This window comes from Scyliorhinus torazame, chromosome 7 (assembly GCF_047496885.1).
Source record: "Scyliorhinus torazame isolate Kashiwa2021f chromosome 7, sScyTor2.1, whole genome shotgun sequence".
Lineage (NCBI taxonomy): Eukaryota > Metazoa > Chordata > Chondrichthyes > Carcharhiniformes > Scyliorhinidae > Scyliorhinus > Scyliorhinus torazame.
Genome location: NC_092713.1, coordinates 72,755,394 through 72,775,918, shown reverse-complemented (window position 1 = coordinate 72,775,918; position 20,525 = coordinate 72,755,394). Strand labels below are relative to the sequence as shown.

The 20,525-nt window shown below is 48.5% G+C and overlaps 1 protein-coding gene across 2 annotated transcripts in view; it reads left to right on the top strand.

The window, feature by feature from the left end:
• LOC140427288 (uncharacterized) overlaps positions 1-20,525 on the top strand; it is a 442,867-nt gene that overhangs the window by 404,996 nt on the left and 17,346 nt on the right. For both annotated transcript variants that reach the window (XM_072512862.1, XM_072512863.1), the window contains one exon: positions 12,587-12,721. In XM_072512862.1, coding sequence (XP_072368963.1) covers positions 12,587-12,721 — 135 coding nt within the window. The remainder of the gene's footprint in view (positions 1-12,586; positions 12,722-20,525) is intronic.

Here is a 20,525-nt window from a genome sequence, read left to right as displayed (position 1 = left end):
CTTTTCTTCAGCCACCAACACTGTGACTTTATATGTCCTAGTTTATTACTGTGAAAACATTTGAAACTTTTCATTTCTCTTCCACCCTCCTGGATTTCTTTTTTAATCTGAGGTACACTCTCTTTATTATCTCCCATCAGATCACCTTTACCTTTACCACTTGAGTATTTCTCATGTCCCCAGTTTCTATCCCTCACAGGCTGAAACTGATGTCGGAAACCAAACTTTGATTTATGAACTAATTCATAATCATCTGCCATTTCTGCTGCTAATCTTGCAGTTTTAACCCTCTGCTCTTCCACATGAGTTCTCACTACATCAGGAATTGAATTTTTAAACTCCTCCAAAAGTATAATTTCTCTGAGAGCTTCATACGTTTGTTCTATTTTCAAAGTCCTTATCCACCTTTCAAAATTACTCTGTTTGAGCCTTTCAAACTCCATGTATGTTTGACCAAATTCTTTCCTAAAATTTCTAAACCTTTGTCTGATATGCACCTAAGATGGATTGTTTCACCTCCTCATATGTCTCAGATACCTCCCCCGGTAGTGATACAAACACTTCACTAGCTCTACCTATCAACTTTGTTTGAATCAGTAATACCCACATGTCCTGTGGCCATTTCATTTGTTTAGCTACCTTCTCAAATGAAATTAAAAAGGTTTCTACCTCCTTCTCGTCAAACCTTGGCAATGCTTGGACATATTTAAATAGATCCCCACCACGTCTTCGACTATGACGCTCTGTCTCACTATCCTCATCAAGCTCATGCAACTGTACCGTTTCCCTTCACATCTGCCAATTTTAACTGACTGTCGTGTTTCATGGCCATTTTCCGAAGTTCAAACTCTCTCTCTTTATCTTTTTCCCTGATCTGTATCTCCCTTTCTATTTCATTTTGTTCTGCTCGGGCTATTCTTTCTTTTTCTCTCATTGCATATTCAAGTTGCTTTAATTCTTTTCATGTTCAAGTTGCTTAATCTGTAACTGGAGCTTTGCCATTTCTAATGAGTCAGAATGTATCTCAGGCAAATGTAAATGCTCAGCTACCACGGTATGTACCTCATCTTTTCGCATTTTGCCAGGCAATGTTAACTGCAATGTTTTTGCCAAATCTAACAGTCTGCTTTTAGTCTCTGTCCGTAAGGTACTGCGTGTTACCGTGTCCACCCCCAAAAACTTCTGAGCCTCTGAAAGAGCCATTGTCCACAGCACACTCCCCACGTAAACTAAAATACCACACCAGAAAAGCAACCGCACTATATGCTCACCCCTCACTGTCTTTAAGTTCACTAAGCCAATCCAATAGATAGGCTTTTATCCCCCTCGAGCCCCCAATTGTTATGGGTCAGAGTTTAGAGAACCCCAAAGTGTAGCATGGAGTTCAACTGACCCACAAGTTTTAATAGATTGTGGTGTGGGGAGCACAAGGTGCACTTCAGAGGTGTGATACAGCATAAATGGATAAGTGTTTTTTAAAACAAAACAATGTTTATTCTATCAACTCAAGTTAACCTTTTTAAAACAACCATTGAATATCTTAACACCCATTAATTCAAAGATAACCCCCAAAGACTAAGTAATTGTTTCAGCTGTCCTTTTAACATCCAAAAGACTTAACCAACCTTCAAACATGAGCACATTAGGTTACATTCAATGTATATAGTGAGAAAGGGTTCAACTGTGCTGCTGCTTTTGGTTACTTCAGCTACAGCCCCTTTGTTTTCTTCATGCAGCTCATTGGAAACACACAGACACACCCAAGCTGCTCTCTCAAACTGAAACTCAAAAAGCAGAAGTGAGCTCAGCTCCCCCCACACTCTGACGTCACTTCAGTAATATGATCATCTCCATTTCTTAAAGATACATTGCTTAAACATCCATTTCTTAAAGGTACTCTCACATGACACAGGGATTAGCTGCCTGACGGGTTTCAGGCTTCTGGAATGGACAGTTCCATCGATAGTGGAGATGCAGTCGCAGAGCCAGGGACTACATGATTGTCGGCGAGCACCTCGAACCTGCAAGTGGAGGAGTCCAACCTGCAGGTGCAGGAGTGGGAGATGGTGCTAGCCATGCATGCCATCCAGGCCAACACCGCACGGGTGGCGTCCGCGGTGGACACCTCGGGGGCAAGGATTTCGGCTATGGGTCAGCATGTCCAAGGCCTGGCGCAATCTGTGCAGGCAGTGGCTGAGGCCCAGGACAGGGCTGTACTCTCATAGACAGCAACCTGGACATTGCAGCAGCGTTCCTGAGTCTCAGCGGGCCATGGCTGAGTGTCAGTGGCATTGCTCAGGTGCTGGCCGACGTTGCGCCGATACAGAAGGAGGTGGCCCAGTCCCAGAGGGAGGTAACGCAGTCACTGGCTCATGTGGCACAGACCCAGAAGGTGGAGGCACAGTCACAGCAGTATGTGTTGCAGTCCCAGGCAGAGGTGGTCCACTCCCTGTGCTCCATGCTGCAAGCACGCAGACCCTGGTCAAGACGAGTTGGGCCTCCAGGACTGGCAGCGCCAGGTAGTGACAGCTCCGCCCGCACCCCGTCCCATGGAGTAGCCCGTGGGCCATCTGGCACCCCAAGGGAGGAGGTGGTGATCGGGCCCGTGCAGGTGACTCACGCAGGGGATGTGCTGGGACACTGCAGCACTTCGGACCCTCCTCTCCTGTCCTGGGTGCATCTGGTACCCAGTGGGCAGAATAGGGCAGCACCATACCACCTGAGACACCCAAGCAGCAGCTGGGCCCATCAGGCTCAGTCACCCCAGAAGATGCCCGCCAAAGGGGACCCAGGTCGCAGTGCAGGAATCGGAGCAGGCTGCCTCCACTGCTGATGTACCGTCTGGGGATCGATCTAGGCGCAGCATTAGGGCCCATGGGCAAGAAAAGTAGACTCCAGTTAAGTTGGCATGGGTGGAGGACACAGTTTAGTGATGGGGGCTCGGGCACGTATCTGTATATATGTTTTCACATTAAACACCTGTGCACAGTGTTACAACTTGCCTCGGTGCTCTGGCAGATGGGTGTGAAGGTTGGGCTGGTCTGGGCTTGCCGCAGAGAGGGCAGGGGAGAATGGGCAGACATTGGGGGTGGGCTTGGCTCAGGGACCGCATTTGGGGCAGCGCTCAAAGCTCCTGTGTCCCACCCTATCCCACCACTTCCACTGTCCCCACCTCCGCCACCCCAGGGAATCGATGTGACCGTGTGATCGAACGGCCAGCTTGCATGTAGAGATCACCCAGCTGGACTGTGGAAAGTGCTACCGTTGGCGGACGTCAGACGTTGTCAAGTGATGCTGAGCACCAGAGCTCATTGGCGAATGGGTCGTCACCATCCTTCATCCCATGGACCAGACCTGCTGTTACTGCCAACACAGGGCTCACACCCCGTAGTGTGGCAGATGTGTATCAGGCAGGGGATGGCAGGTGGAGGGTGGTCAGCCGGGAGAGAGTGGGTGGATTGCGGTATGCATGCCCTTGGTCAGTGATCAGTCTCTCCCCACCCCACCCTGTCGGTGAACCTAGAAGCGGTCAGAGTGTCCCATGCGTGTTGGCCCTGGTGCACACGTTGTGTGGCCTGTGCCTGCCTGGGCCCCTTGTACTGCCCATCCTCGTCTCCTGGCTTCTATCAGCCACATTGCACCGCGGCGCGCTGTCTTTCAGGCACAACGTGGCCAATCGATCAAGCCCCTTTGGAGTATCTCCCAGTTACACTGCCCTGAAGCTCAGATGTTACAGCCCTATGTCATGTTCAATGTCAATGACCTTCCTTCCATCATAAGGTCAGAAACAGGGATATTTGCGGAAGATTGCACAATGTTCAGCACCATTCGCGACTCCTCAGATAATGAAGCAGAATGTGTCCAAATGCAGCAAGACCTGGACAATATCCACGTTTGGACTGACAAGTGGCAAGTTACATTTGCACCACACAAGTGTCAGGCAATGACCATCTCCTACAAGAAAGGATCTAACCATCGCCCATTGACATTTAATGGCATTTCCATTGCTGAATCCCCTACAATCAACATCTTTGGGGTTACCATTGATCAAAAACTGAACGGGACTAGCCACATTAATACTGTGGCTACTGGGGCAGGTAAAAGGCTAGGAATCCTATGGTGAGTAACTCACCTCCTGACCACCCAAAGTCTGTCAACCATCGACAAGACACAAGTCAGGAGTGTAATGGAATACTCTCCACTTGCCTGTGCAACTCCAACAGCACACAAGAAGTTTGACACCATCCAGGACAAAGCAGCCCGCTTGATTGCTCCTCCTTCCACAAACATTCAAATCCTCCACCACCACCGATCAGTGGCAGCCTTGTGTACCCTCAACAAGATGCACTGCAGTAACTCACCAAGGATCCTTAGACAGCACCTTCCAAACCCATGACCAACACCATCTAGAAGGACAAGAGCAGCAGATACCTGGGAATCCCACCACCTGGAGGTTTCCCTCCAAATCACTCACCACTCTGACTTGGAAATATATCGCCATTCCTTCGCTGTCGCTGGGACAAAATCCTGGACTCCCTCCCTAACAGCACAGTGGGTGGACCTACACCTGAAGGACTGCAGCAGTTCAAGAAGGCGACTCACTACCACCTTCTGAAGGGCAACCGGGAAGGAAACTAAAAATGCTAGCCAAACCAGCGACGCCCATATCCCATAAATGAAGTTTTAAAGAATGTTCAACAATCAAGGTATATATTTCTTAGAAAGCTCTTAGTTTACAATTCCTGTAAGATTATTTCTCTAGCGCTACAACTCATAATTTGTTTTGATTGAATTAGATTGAATCATTAATTAAACTAATAATTTATTGTTTTTAAAAATATTTTATTCAGACATTTTCATAAAAACAAACCGAAGCAGAAGCCAAATAAAACAACAGAATAAAAATCAACACCCACTCCTCCTGCTCCCCACTCACACCCCCTTCTCCCGACCTGCCTTCTAACCTACTATTTTAACCCCCTTACCCCCTCCCCTTTTTCAGTATCAATCAGATGGATGCCTGCAATAATGTAGGGAGGAGTTCCCCCCTCTCCCTCGTCTCAAAATATGCCTTCACCAGCTGTGGCCCCAGGTCTCCTCCAAACGTTCTATAAAACTCCACTGGGAACCCATCCAGACCCGGGGCCTTCCTTGCCTGCATCGCCCCCATACTCTCCATCACCTTGCTCAGCCCCATTAGGGCGCTCAATCCCTGCACCAACTCCTCGTCCACCCTGGGAAACTCCAGGAGCTGCCGTATTCTCTCTCTCTCTCTCTCTCTCTCTCTCTCTCTCCCCCCCCCCCCCCCCCCCACCCCCGGTCAGTCTGACTCATACAATCTCCTGTAAAAAGCCTCAAACGCCTTATTCAGCTCCACCGGGTCCAACACCACCCTTCCCGTCTCGTCCTTTACTCTGCCAATGTCCCTCGCCACTGCCTGCTTTCTCAGTTGGCAAGCCAGCATCCTACTCGTCTTCTCACCATACTTACATACTGTCCCACTGCACCTCCATAGCTGCCCCACCGCCTTGCCCATGAACACTAATCCAAACTCCATCTGGAGCCTCTGTCTCTCCTTCAGCAACCCTGCCTCCAGAGCCTCCGAATACCTTCTGTCCACCCTCAGAATCTCCTCTCCCAGCCTTGCCATTTCTGCCCGTTGTGCCTTCTCCCTATATGCCTGAATTGAAAGTAACTCCTCCCGAACCACCGCCTGGAATGCCTCCCAAAGCATGGCAGCCATGACTTCCCAGGGGCTTTTCACAGTAACTTAATTGAAGCCTACTTGTGACAATAAACGATTATTATTATTATGTCATTGATCTCCACATACCCCTGGATGGCAACCCTAACCCGCTCGCACATTTCCTCATCCGCCAACACCGCACATCCAGCCTCCACTGCCCCCCAGCCAGTCCACCCCCAAATCTGTTCACGCGATCGCCGAATACTCTTGAATCAACCACCCCTGCCAACAACGCCCTGTCCACCACAAAAAAGTCAATCCGTGAGTACACCCAATGCACATGGGCCGCTCAACCCCGCCGATCAACCATATCCTTTTTTGGGCCAGCCCCCGGCCCGCGTCATGCAACCCTCCTGCCCCACGTTCGGGTGTCCACCGTCATCAACCACAACCTTGTCAGCAACCCTTCCCCTCTCCTCCCTCTCCCAAGCAAAACAGAAACCCCATCCCCCTCCCCTACTTCTAACTCCTGCCAACCCCCCACTGCACTCCCGTTAACTAGCCTGCTACCATGGTGGTCCCTGCCCAAAACCTCCAAACCCCTCCCCCCTCAATTCTCCTCCCTCACCCGCATCCATGCCCCCCTCAAAAAGCAGAAAGGTGCACTCACCCTTGATGTTCCCTCCACGGAGGGTCTGTCCTCCAAACACACCGTCATCAAAACAAAAGGAACATTTCAAGGGGAAACGTTTCCGAAGAACAAAGAAATATCATTACAGACTCCTCCAAAGTTCAATGTCCTCCTTCTCCTGCCAGTCCATTGTCCCTCATAAATTCCATCGCCCCCTTCTGGCGTGCCAAAATAATATTCACTATTCTGGAAAGTCACCCAGAGGCGGGCCGGGTACAGCACCCCAAACTTTAACCCCTTCTTGAAGAGAGCAGCCTTGACCCGATTAAGCCCGGCCCTCCTCTTCGCCAGTTCTGCACCCAGGTCTTGGTACACCCACAGCTCATTCCCTTCCCAAGTGCACTTCCTCGTCTGCCTCGCCCACCGAGGAATCTTCTCTTTATCCAGAAACGATGCAATCGCACCACCATCGCCCTTGGCGGCTCGCCCGCTTGCGGCCTCCTCTTCAGCTCCATGTGTGCTCGGTTGACCTCCAGGAATCAATCAAAGGCCCCCTCCTCCATCAACTTCTCCAACATTTTTGCCACATATGTGCCTTCCTCTGCACCTTCGTTACCTTCGGGCATCCGTACAATCCTCAAATTTAGCCTTCTGAAGCGGTTCTCCAGATCCTCCACCTTTTCCTTCAGCCTCTTCTGGTTTTCCCTCATCATCCCCACTCAGCTCCTCATGTTCCCCCACCACCTCCACTTTCTGGATCGCCCAGCCCTGGGAGTCCAGCCTCTGCTCCACTCTTGATCCTGCTTTAATCGGCTCCATCACTTTGGTCAGGTCTTTGAGGGCCTCCTTCCTCTGCTGGCTGAACTTAGCACTCAGAAATTCCACGAACTGCTCCGTTGACCACCGGGTAGGGGGGATCGACCTTGAGGGCCGCGAGGCCGCAAACGGTAAGGGGGGGTAAGGGCTCGCCGAATTTGAGGGTGAGGCTCTGGAGATTGCACTGGAAGTCCAGGCCCAACAGGAGTGCAGCGCAGAGATTAGGAAGGACATAGAGGCGGAAGTTACTAAATTCTACGCCCTGGACAGTGAGGGTGACTGTACAGAAGCCTCGGATCGGGACGGAGTGGGATCCGGAGGCTAGGGGGATCCTTTGATTGGCAGGATGGACCGCGAGGGAGCAGCGCCTTACCGTATCTGGGTGTACGAAGCTTTCGGTGCTCCCGGAGTCCAGCAGGCATGAGGTCGCGTGGCCGTTGATTTTCACCGTCATCGACGCGGTGGCCAGGTTGTGCGGCCTGATTGGTCCAGCATCATCGAAGCGAGCTGCGGGTAGTCGTCGGATGCTTCAGGTGGCGAACGTGTACGGTTCCGATCTTGGGATGTCCGGAAACCCTGTGGGAGGCAAAATGGCGGCACCCATGGTGCGCACATTGCAGCGTCGGGACAAGATGGCGGCTCCCATTGGTCGCACATTGCCCCGGGAGGAGAAGATGGCGGCGCCCATGGTGTGCACATTGCGGGGTCGGGACAAGATGGCGGCGCCCATGGGGCGCACGTGGCCGAAGGGGGACAAGATGGCGCCGCCCATTGGTCGCACATGGCCCCGGGAGGAGAAGATGTCGGCTCCGATTGTGCATTTGGCATGAGGGAGGGGGCGATAGCGGGCGCGATCGCAGCGACTGCGCGGGCCTGGCACACAGCCGCGAAGTGGCACTTCTTACTACAGGATTTACAAACGGCAGTGCGGGCCGAGCAGTTTTAGCGGGGGTGCTTCTGCTGACCGCAGAAGTAGCAGCGGGGACCCCCGGGGTGCGCGGATCGGCGCAGGCGTATTGGGAAGGCAGGGTCCCAGCTGAAGAGGTTGTCGGCGGGGTCCAGGAGGGGCAGGAAGGGGTAGAAGGGTGGGCTGCGCAGCAAGGCGGGGGGGGGGGGGTAAGATTGTACATTACGGGATGCGACCGTCATGGAGAGCGCCAAGGTTTTTGTCTCCGCCAGTTCGAGCGTGGCCCCTTCCAGTAATCATTCTCGGATACGGTCGGATGCAATCCCCGTCACGAAAGCATCGCGCATGAGGAGGTTCGCGTGTTCAGCGGCCGTAACGGCCTGACAGTCACAGTCCCGGACGAGTGGAATTAGGGCGCGCCAAAGTCTTCGATAGACTCACCAGGTAGTTGCGAGCGGGTGGCGAGTACATGCCTGGCGAAGAGCGTGTTCGCTTTCTGAGCATAGTGTTCTTTAAGGAGTTCCATTGCTTTCGCCTCATTCGTGGAGTCTTGGATCAACGGGAACATGCTGCAGCTCAGTTTGGAGTACAGGACGTTTATCTTCTGAGCCTCCGTTGGCGCGGGGTCCGCAGCGTTGATGTAGGCCTCAAAACATGCTAGCCAGTGAGTAAAGTCTTTTCTGGCGTCGGGCAAGTGCGGGTCCAGCTGCAGACGATCGGGTTTGATTCTGATATCCATTCTGTGGAAAAATCTGACTGCAATAAATTGATGCGCAATCAATTGCACAAAGACGCAGATTGGGTACAACTGTGGCTTTATTGCAGTCAGATGCGTGACCTCCTGCTGCAGCTGGCGAAATGGCAGGGCAATGGAGGTCATGCATATTTATACAGTTCTTAGTGGGCGGAGCCAGCCGGCAGGGGCTACCGGCGAACCTGTAGTGCAAGTCCTACCTTACATCCCCTAATACAGTGGTTCACCACACTCCTCCAGCCTACCCGCCAGTACCTTCGCCAATACTTTTGCGTCCACATTCAAAAGCGATATGGGCCTATACGACCCACACTCCGTCGGATCCTTATCATTTTTTAGCAACAAGGAAATCGATGCCTGCCCCAAATTTTGTGGCAACACTCCCTTCCCTATCGCCTCTTCAAACATCCCCACCATCAGGGGTGCCAGCGTATCCTTGAATTTTTTATAATATTCCACAGGACACCCATCCGGCCCCGCCACCTTCCCCGACTGCATCCTCCCAATCGCATCTTTTATCTCCTGCTCCAATATCGCTCCTTCTAATGTAGCCCTGTCCCCCTCCCCTAACCTCGGGTACTCCAACCCATCTAGAAATGCCTGCATCTCACAGTGTCGCCCAGGTGGCTCTGACCTGTACAACCTCTCATAAAATTCCTCAAAAATCTTGTTAATTAGATCCGGAGCCACCACCACCTTCCCTGCACTATCCCTCACCTGAACAATTTCCCTTGCCGCTGCTTCCCACCGGAGCTGACCTGCTGACATACCTGCCCCGCCTTATCTCCATGTTCGTAAACTGCACCCCTTGCTCGCCTCAGTTGGCGCACCGCCTTCCTGGTAGATAGCTGGTCAAAGCTCGCCTGTAGTTCCTTCCTCTTTTCCAGCTTTGCTGGATCCCCATCTTCTGCATAACTCCTATCTACCTCCAACATCTCATCAACGCCTTCGCTCCACCCCCCCTGATGGGACCAGTGAGCGCAGCTGTGACCTGTCCAATCTTGGCTCCTGCACCAAGTTCCAGTCCCCCCCCCCCCCCACTATCAGTTTGTGTGTATCCAAGTCGGGGATGGCCCCAAACACCTTCTTTGCGAATCCCACATCGTCCCAATTGGGACCGTATACACTTAACAGCGCCACTAACCACCCCTCCAGCGCTATTGTCACAATCACATATCTACCCCCCCTGATCTACCACCACTTTCTCCATCTGGAAGCGTACTCTTTTGCTGACTATTACCGCTACCCCTCGAGCCCTTCCGTCAAATCCAGAGTGAAACACCTGACTAACCCAGCCCTTTTTAAGTCTCACCTGGTCCTTCACCGCCCCCCCCCCCCCCCACCACCACCACCATTCTTATCCACCATCATCATACCACCGGGCTCTGCCCCATGAGCCTGACCCACCCCTATCCATTATTAACATCGAACCCCTTCCCCCCTCCCAAAAACCCCCCCTACATTTCCTCTCAAAAAAACATCGCCCAGCATCAATCCACCCGTTCGCCTCGTAGGCCCACCAAAACCTGCTAACCAGGCTCCAATGTATGCATCCCTCCTCTCACCTCACCTCCGTTCACTAGCCGACTTTAGTTAGCTAGCGCAGGTGGCTCCCCCCGCCAAGATATACCGTCCCCTCCCATCCAGTCCCAGAGAAACAAAAAACAAAAACAACAATCCAACCCATACAATTCATTAAAATAAGATATAACCGTCGCAACACAGAATGACAATCAACCCAACCAATAACTTGAACTCTAACAATGTGAAGAGAAGTAAATTACAATACAAGTCAGTAAAAAGAAAGTTATAGCATTTATCCATTTTCCAGCTCCCCAATCACAGTCCACAGTCTCTTCCACCTCCGCTCCTCACGTCTGTCCCAAGCCTTCCGCCCTCACAAACGCCTCAGCCGCCTCCGCTGTCTCAAAATAAAAATCTTTGGCATCATACGTCACCCTCAGCTTCGCAGGGTATACCATACCAAATCGCACCCCCTTTTTGTACAGTGCCGTCTTCACTCGCCCGAACGCAGCTCGTCTTTTTGCCAACTCCACCGTCAGGTCCTGGTAAATCCGAACTCCAGCACCATCCCACTGCACCTCGCGCTTCTGCTTCGCCCAGCTTACACCTTCTCCTTCATGCAGTACTTATGGAAGCAGATAATTACTGCTCTTGGCAGCTCATTCACTTTGGGCTTCGGCCTTAATGACCGATGAGCTCGGTCCAGTTCATACCGGGAGGGGTTCTCACCCTCCCCCATCAGCTCTGCCAACTTCTTAGCGAAGTTTTCAGATTGTGCCGCCTCGAGCGATTCTCCAAGTCCTCGAGCTTTGCTCGGAGTGCTCTGTTGACCTCCACCACCCTCCGCAGCTCGTCCCCCATCGAGGTGAACCGGTCGCTGTGCTGCGACACGGCCTCCTCCACTGCCTTCATCATCTCACCCTGCTCTCTCACCTCGGCCGATGTCTTTGCCACAGATACCCTCACTGGGGCGATTGCCTCCTCCACCAATTACTTCAATATGACCGCCGTCTCCTTCCTCAAAGCCTTCATGTGCCTCGCAAACTGCTTTTCCAGCTCCACCGCCATCACCTCGGTCATCTTCTCCACCATATGCAGTGAGGCCCTACCATGCGGTCCGGCATCCACCATCTTGTCAGCACTTTTGCTCGTCCTCTCATTCAACGGCGAACCCGCGTTTCATCCCTTCCTCAACGCTGCTTTTCGCATCCTTTAACGGCTTATTATTTTTCCTTTATTTTTCCACCCTTCTTTCCTTCTTCAATCATTTTTTTCTTATTTTTCTTTATAGAAAAAACAAAAAAAATGTTGTTTTTTTCCTTCCTTCAAAAAAAAGGGGGGAAAAACTTTCACCAAATTTCTTTAAAACTTCTTTCTCTTCTTTTTTGTATTCCTCCAGAATTTCCCTGGGATCGGACTTCAATCTTCTCACCACATTCTATGCGGGAGCCATCCGATGTGGGACATCTCACCTACATCGCGCCCTGGCTTCGGACCTGCCGCCTCGGCCTCTGTTTAGCTCCGCCCCCGCTGCTCCGACCTCCGCGCGCGCTGGGCCCGACGCCTCAGCACCAGCCGCCCGACACCCGTGCGGGGTTCCTCACCGGTTTTCAAACCGGTCCCACTTGCTACCCGGGATGGCCCCAAAGGCCGGCAATAATCGGGGGAGGAGAGCGAAGAATCGGGGAAACCCCCGAAAGCGCCGCAAATAGTGGCCACCGTGGGAGCTCTCCTCGATGCGGCCGACCCGCTCGCAAACGCCACTGGAAGTCCATTGCAGTGTTAATGTAAGCCTACACTAATAAAGATTATTATTATCATCTCCTCTAGATATTCCAAATGCTTTCTGTCCCAAAATATTATTTTAAGAGAAATCACTGTTGTTATATTGGAAATTTGCACACTGCAAAATCATATGAATAGCAAATTAGATGAAGAGTTAATCTGCCCTTTTAATGAAGGGAACAGTGGTGACCAAGAATTCTGTGCTGTTCTTCATTAGGGCATGTGGAATCTTTTATATCGGGAAGAGGCAAATGGGAGTCATGATTTAATGGTCACAGTTCAGACAGACAATGTTTACAGGATGGAGTAGAAGCAGTTCCAAATAATTTGTTAACCCATATCTTATGCAAACGGCAGCACCTTCAGCCCTGCCACTCTTCCTTCTGCACTCAAGTGTCAGCCCAGGATATGTTTCGGAGTGGAGTTGAGAACTCAATCTCAGCCAATAGATTATTTTCTAAAATTGCATTCCTTTGTTTGCAGCTTGTGAATTCATCTGTCCAGAAATAAGTATATCTGACACATTTGAAGATTCTGAGGATAGTACTAGTACAACAGAATCATGTGAAGAAATGTTAGTGGATAAATGCGATGCTGAATGTCAATCTAATTTTCAAGGTAAATATGTATATTTTAGATTACTTCTTTGTCTTCTATAAGGTGTCTTGAATTGTTTTTTCAAACGCGAAGTCCAATAAAGGTCAGTCTTGATTGTATTGAATGAAGGCGCAGGTTAGGTGGTCCATATAATCTATTCCTGTTCCCATTTGTCCTTCTCCGTACTGTTTCCATGGTGTGGATACTTCCCATGTGCTTCACACGTGTCGTTCCAGGGTGCTAAAATGAGAAGAAAATTACAATGACCTTGAAATTTGATTGTTTTTCTGATGTTAAACTCCTGTTACCTGAGCGGTGGAAGGTAAGGAATTAGATCTCCCATCTTTTCTACCACCCATTAGAATTTCTGAAGAATAGTGGGGACAGATGCCAAATGTGTTTGCAAGGGTAGACATATGAGGACACCATACAAATGACAATATTGCATTATAGGATGGAACATTTTTTCTTTGCATTTCTGGTATCCCATGTTGCAGAGGGCATCCAGGTTATTTAAAATTAAAGAGACTGGGGTTTCCCTAACACAATCCGTCACAAAGCAATTGATCCTAGATTGAAACCAGCAAATTAAAACCGAAAATATTTGGGTTTCATAGGATCTCCTATTCAGCACATTTCAATACTGTTATGGAATTTTGGGCTCTGCTAAAAACTGCGCAAAACAACTAGCTTCCAATCCTTCACCTGAGAAGGGCATCTCAATATATGTACTGCAGTTCCCTGCAGATATATTTTAATGCAAGAAAGACTGGGAACTGTTCATGGTACAATTTGGGGTGAGTGAATGCCTCAGTCCATTGCACCTACAGCAGCAGAATAAGCTACAGATAAATTTGTGGATTATTTCTTCTGCTTCCAGACTTTAACCCAAATAAAATTGAAATAGCCCATTCTCTATTGCTCTATAGTCAGATTAATTGTTTACATTGTTGCTCAAATACATGATCTTTCAAATGTCTCTATTTGAAACAATACACAGACCAGGGTTTTACCAGCCCTCTAGAGAAGTCCCAGGTAAGACTGGTAAAATGGCAGCAGTAGATGTTGGGAAGGCAGCCAAACATCTTCCTACGACCATGGGATACATGCAGTAATAGCAGCAACTCATCACTCATTGACTGGCCTTTGAAGGTAATTCATGAGCCTATTAAAGGCCATTTCATGCCCCCATCAACATTTTACCAGCCTTTACTACCCTGTATATCAGCGCTGCCACCCAGCAGCTTTCCGGTGGTGATGTGGGGGCAATTTTCCTTCCCACGTCTCATGTTCCACAGAGGGCCCATTAGTGACAATGGCCATCTCTGTGGTTCCAACGTCATCCTTTGAGGGTTCAGCCTTCCAATTGCCAGGGCTTACCTGCCTGACTCATTATAAAAGACTTCTCCAGGCCTTTGAAGCCTCCTCCCAGCAACATCAGCTGTAGCTACCTTTATCCTTGGCGCTGCTGAACCTGCCAAGCTGCTGGTCCTAATTAGTAGAATTCCCATCATTATGGTGAAATATGAGCATATGAATTGTGGCAACATAAGATAGAAAATTAGGATTTTGATAGAGACAGGTTGTTAGCTTGATTTCCAATTATGTATTCCATATTCCAGTTAAATGTCACTGGCATTTTGCATAATGGCTATTAAGTGATCCTTCTAAAGATAAATAGGAAATAAAATTAACTTTCTTTCAGAGTGGACAGCAGGACATGCTGAATAGGAGATTCTATGAAACCCAAAGCCTTTTTAAGTGATATCTCTATGCTGCTTTGTTACAAGAAATGAGGCAAGATTGACTTAACCTGACATCCACGCAGCATTTGTCCAAATGTGGCATCAAGAAGCCCACAAAAATGTGAACTTAGTGGGAATCAGTGCAAAACTCTCCACGAGTTGGAGTTATATCTAACACAAAAGAAGATGGCTGAGGTTGTTGGAGGCAAATCATTTTAGGGCAAAGAATAGTGCTGCATGAGTTTCTCAAGATACAGGTGTCCTGGATCCAACTAGTTGAGCTGCTTCATCAATAACTTTCCCTCCAACATCAGGTCAAAAATGAGAATGTTCACTGATGACTGCACAACATTCAATTTGCAACACCTCAAGCAGTTTGTGTCTGCATACAGCAAGACTTGGACAATAGGCTTGGGTTAATAAGTGGAAAGTACCATTTATGGCACTTAAGTATCACTGACATAGTGCTAAAGAAGGAGACCCAAAAGCTTACCATCTTGGGGCATGATCAAATATGGCGTGATTAGCAGGTCCCAAAGAACACAGCTCACATTTGTCTTCCATCCCCACAAAGAAACTGCTCAATCTAGTTTTAGTTAGGTGATTGAAGGGAACCAGCTATTTCTGATAGGTAAAATGATCATTGATTTAGCCATTTTGATGTAAATGCTAAAGCCTAGTTTGAAACCCATTTTAAAATGGATTTCATCATAAGACTGCAAACATAACCTTAGATTACAAAAACACACAGCTTGCAGTAACAGAAACACAGAATTTGAAACATTTACAGGCTAGTTAGAGACAAATGCAACATTTCTACTGAAAGGTTAAATTGATATTCTAAACTGTACATTGTTCTAATGAACAGAATTGCAGAAGTTCAAATTAGTTTCATTAAAAGTATTGAACAGTACCACAATCTGATCAAGGTCAAAATAAGCACCATGGCGAACATGAATCTGCCATTGTTCAAAATATGAATAGTATAACAGTCAGCGAATAGCAAACTTGCTAAAAAGTGGAAGTTACATTCCAACACATAAAAAGTACCCAAAGACGCAACATATTCACGTATATGTTGCACATTGAGGATTGGCAACTAACCATCCAATTAAATTTAGTTGAAACTCACCCAAACCAGTCAGTATGACACAGGGGTTTCAGATTGATAACATTTTCCTTAAAGATAGAGGTCCGGGCAGCCATTTTTATTCCAGGATTACTGTATACTATTTACCTAACTACTCGCTATCCTTATTTCGTATTTTCATATTTCTACTCTAACTCTAAATTCTGCGCAGGCTGATTTGCTTTGAGCAAGAAACCATGACTGTATTTTGAAAGTTCAATTTGTTTGTAAACCATTAAGTTAATTATGTCTCTTAAAGTCTTCTGCTGGCAGAGGCTTTACTGAGAACATTTGATTTGTAACCACAAGAAGATTTCAAACTCTCAATTCTAATCAATAGACACAATAAAAGATTTCATTTCGCACCCGAGACGTGTAGCTTAAATTTCTACTGAGTTCAAAGTGAAGACGAGACTATACTTAAACCGCATGGTAGAGCCCTATGTATTAACTTAAGCTGGATTAGACTAAGTCATGCACAGGAGGACATGGAGTTCACCTTACAAAGGGCCTCACACCACACGTCTTCATCTATAATAGGTCCCAGTTTTCCCTCCTATATTTCCCGTACCTCGTCTAGCCGGGCCATCTCCGTTGATAGGATTTACCAATGGATGTTGGAAATGCTCCCCCCCATCAGTCACTGCAAATGATAGGATCCTACTCAACAAGGAGGGCTGTGGACCCAAGGGGAATATGGGAAAAGTATTTCAAACAAAATCACGCACCTGGAGGTAACAGAACAAATTTGTCCCCAAGAGTTGAAACCTGGTCGATAAAATTCCAAAACTAGCAAACTGTCTTTCCCCCAAAACATCCATAAAAACCCCAATGCCCTTCCTCTCCCGTGACCTAAACATTGCATCTAAGCCCAACGGAGCAAATAAGCGGTTGCCACAGATAGGGGCCATCAATGGCATGGATCCCAATTGGTCATGCTGCCTAAATTGCCGCCATATTTTAAGTACGGACACCACCACCGGATTCAAGGAGAATTTCATCAGAGAGAAGGGAAGCGAGGCCGTTGCCAAAGCCCTTGGTTTAGAGCCCCTTACAGGAGCTTGCCTCCATCTGTCCCCACATGGCCCAGGCACCCCAAAACATCCCAATACCTTCTTGAGTCAGTTAACATCTTTGATAGTGGTCATATAGTAAGCAAGTAATTTGGGTAATGCCAACTCCCTGCCTGCCCGTCCCTCTGAATGAAAGCCCCACAGGAAGAGGGGTCAATTAATAGGGGGCATCGGTTTAAGGTGCGAGGGGCAAGTTTTAGAGGAGATGTACGAGGCAAGTTGTTTACACATGTTGAATCCCAAATTTCTTTATCCGTCAGTCTGGCCTCAATAAAAGTCGAGATGGATTTGCAAGTATAACAATAGTTATTTTATTCAGCTTGCAAGCTACCTAGTCCACAGTGATACAGATAACATGTTGCTCTCTGCAGCCCCGGGAACTAAGTGAATGTCCCAGACAAAGAGATCAGTACTGATACATTCAAATGGCATCAAGTTTCACATACTCGACACCCATAGGTCATCCTATGTCCCTCCTGACTTGTTTGATCTATTCTGATTGGCTCACTTCCAATCCCTTTCTCCGGCCCCTATCAATGCAGCATCACTCTCATAGACACACCTCTTCCTGCTTTTTTCCATGCGTTCTAAAATCCTTTGTCTCTACTTGTCAGAATCAAAGTGGCTTATTTCTACATTACATTAACTAATATCTCTAAAGTAACTATTTTATATCACATTCGTCATTCCCTCCTTTTATCATTCCACGATAACCGAACTATCCAATCCATAGCTACGGTTCCTCATCTAAAAAGATCTGTCACTGCATTTCCAATTCCTGGCGTAGCCCCCCTTCATCTGCTGCACCCTCATGAATTTTGACAGCTAAGATTTTAGGGGCGTTGATCTGTTCCAGTGCACCCCGCATTCTACCCATCACACATTTAAGGATGGCTGGGCCACAAAGATGCAGCCGATAGCCACCACTAAATACATGACCATATTTATCAACCAGTCCTTCCAACCTCCAAATCCCCAGTTACCCCAAGAGCCAGGATCCTGCATCGCGTCTATGTGATCCCGTATGCGATCCATAAATTTAGTGATGTTAGCGGTCAAGTCCTAAACTCCCATGATACACTTGCCCTGCACTATGGCGCATACCCCACCCTCACGGGCCAGAAGATAGTCAAGAGCATACCGGTTCTGCATTGCAAACAACCGTAGCTGAGACAACTCCTTGGTTATTGCCCCGAGGGCTCCCAAGGTTTACTACCCGGGTTTTCCTCAGCTTGGCCTTTAACTAACTTAAGTGTATCTCCCGGTAACCTATGTTCTAGCTGTACTTCCCTTCTCATACGCCCTATCCTCTCTAGTCCCTTTCACTTTCTCATAGCCTCTTCCTACGCTCTTCTGACAGCCTGATTTTACCTTTATTGTACCACTCTTAACACATCCAAAATCAAATTTACATGTATTCCAAAAACAAGGCAATGTCCATATAATGTTCCCTTCCCATCGCCGGGACCGGTGCAACTGCTTCATGACTCCTGCATTCTCCTTAACTTTGATGACCTCCAATGAGTCGATACCATGTCCTCGTATATGGGGGCAGCGAAGAACATCACCTTTGCATAGGTGATGTATCCTTGTAGATTGGTTGGGGCTACACAGATACATAATATTCCCCTTTTCCATGTCCATCGCCAATAACATGCCAAGCGAAGTGAGGCCAAATATCAGACAGACGATGCGTAGCCACTCCATCATGCTCCACACCTGTAAAATAGCATTGGAGAAGGGAGGCAGGTTAGTATCCGACCTTTTACAGTAGTGGAGATGGACTCAATTTACAGTGATGTAGGTGGACCCAAGCACTTCGCCCCTCCACTTTAACTGCTGTGGGGGTGGTAAGGAGAACTTGGAAGGGCCCATCCCATCGCGGCTCCGACCCCTTCCTAGTCCAATTTTTGACCATGACATAACTACCGGGCTGGACTGAAAGTGAGCTAGGTACAGGGGGCAATGGCTGGTGAGCCGCGCGGACCTGGCCATGGAGTTCCTTGAGCACTTGCGTGAGGGCTAGAACATAGATGGTCATCTCTTCAGTCATCTGATGAAACTGAACCAGTCTGGGAACCTGCAGGCTCCAGGGAGTTCTAAGAGGCCTGCCATAAAGAATCTTGGCGGGAGAGAGCCGGGCCGGTCCCGCAGGTGTAACCCGCAGCTGGAAGAGGGCAACGGGGAGCAACTTAAGCCATGTCAGTCCCGTGTCTGCTCTTAATTTAGCCAATTTAGTTTTGAGGGTCTGATTGTGTCTCTCAACCAACCCGGCCGCCTGCGGTCTGTAAGCACAGTGTAACTGCTGGCGTATGCCCAACTAGGAGCAAAACTCCTTGTTAATTTGTACAATAAAATGAGGCCCATTATCAGAACTTAACTGAGCTGGTATACCGTACCGGGGAATGATTTCCCTCATCAAAACTTTAACCACAGTAGCAGCTTTATTATCGATAGTCGGATACGCCTCGACCCATCTGCTGAACACATCCACAATGACCAAAACATATTTATAACATTGACACCTTTCCAACTCAATGTAATCCATTTGGAGCGTCTCAAAGGGACCACTGGGCAACGGGGTTTGCCCCATCCCACAAGGGATACCTTTTCCGGTGTTATATTGCTGACAAATCAAACACCGATTACTGATACTTTGGGCCAACCCCTGCATTTTAGGGTGCCACCAAGTGTCCAGCAACAAATCACTAGTCCCTCGAGCCCCACAATGAGTTGCAAAGTGTACACATTCAATGACCCATAAAGCCAGCACATCAGACATACAAGTCTGATGTGCAGGCGTGGTCCATAAAGAGGAAACAGAATCATATGTACAACCTAACCGTTTCCACATTTGTTTATCACTCTCAGGAGCGTCCTCCTGTAACCTTATGACGTCTTGGATGGTTGGCATTGACTTGTCAGAAGCAGACATATTTATAGTAGATCGTTTAGTCTGACTTAACATCATAGGCACCATCACTTGCTGAATTTGCGCGGCTGTTCGCACTGCACAATCTGCTCGTTCATTACCAACGTCAACTGGGGTCTTACCATTCGTGTGGGCAGCGCATTTAATAACGGAAATCTGCGCGGGCATAAGGAGGGCCTGCAGTAGGTCATTAACTAAACCCCGGTTGGATATTTCTGTGCCTGCCGAGGTAAGGAATCCCCTATTCTTCCAGAGTTGTCCGAAGTCATGGACTACCCCGAAAGCATATCGGGAGTCAGTGTAGATATTTACCCGGCGATCTCCCCCAAGTATACATGCACGGGTGAGGGCAAAAAGTTTGGCTTGTTGTGCTGAGTAAGGGGTCTGGAAAGCTGCCGCTTCTAGAATCAGACCATCCTGATCTATGATTGCATAACCGGACAGTCTCCGGCCAGTGGGGCTTACTAATGCACTGCCATCAACATACATAATCATGCCAGGTTGTTCTAACGGAATATCACTCAGATCGTCCCTTATTGTTGTAGTTTCCTGAATCAAGGCTAAACAGTCGTGACCAGGCGCGTCCTCATTGACAGGGGGACCGCTAAGAAAACAGGCTGGATTGATAGTGGTACAGTATTTAAATGTAAGACGTGGATTGTTCAAAAGGTATATCTCATACCTATTCTGACGAGCTGCGGTAAGATGCTGAGTCTGCAGTTGCCCCAATAGTGCGATTACCGAGTGGGAGCTATACACCGTAATATCCTGTTGGAGAGTGATGTTGGCAGCAGCCTGCAAACTATTGTATATCGCTGCCAAGATCTGGGTGCAAACAGGGTGGCCCAACGCCACTGGGTCGAGTTTGGAAGAGTAATATGCTACGGGCCGGTGCTTGTCCCCATGTTGCTGGGTGAGTACCGCTGTTGAACATCCTTCCAGAACA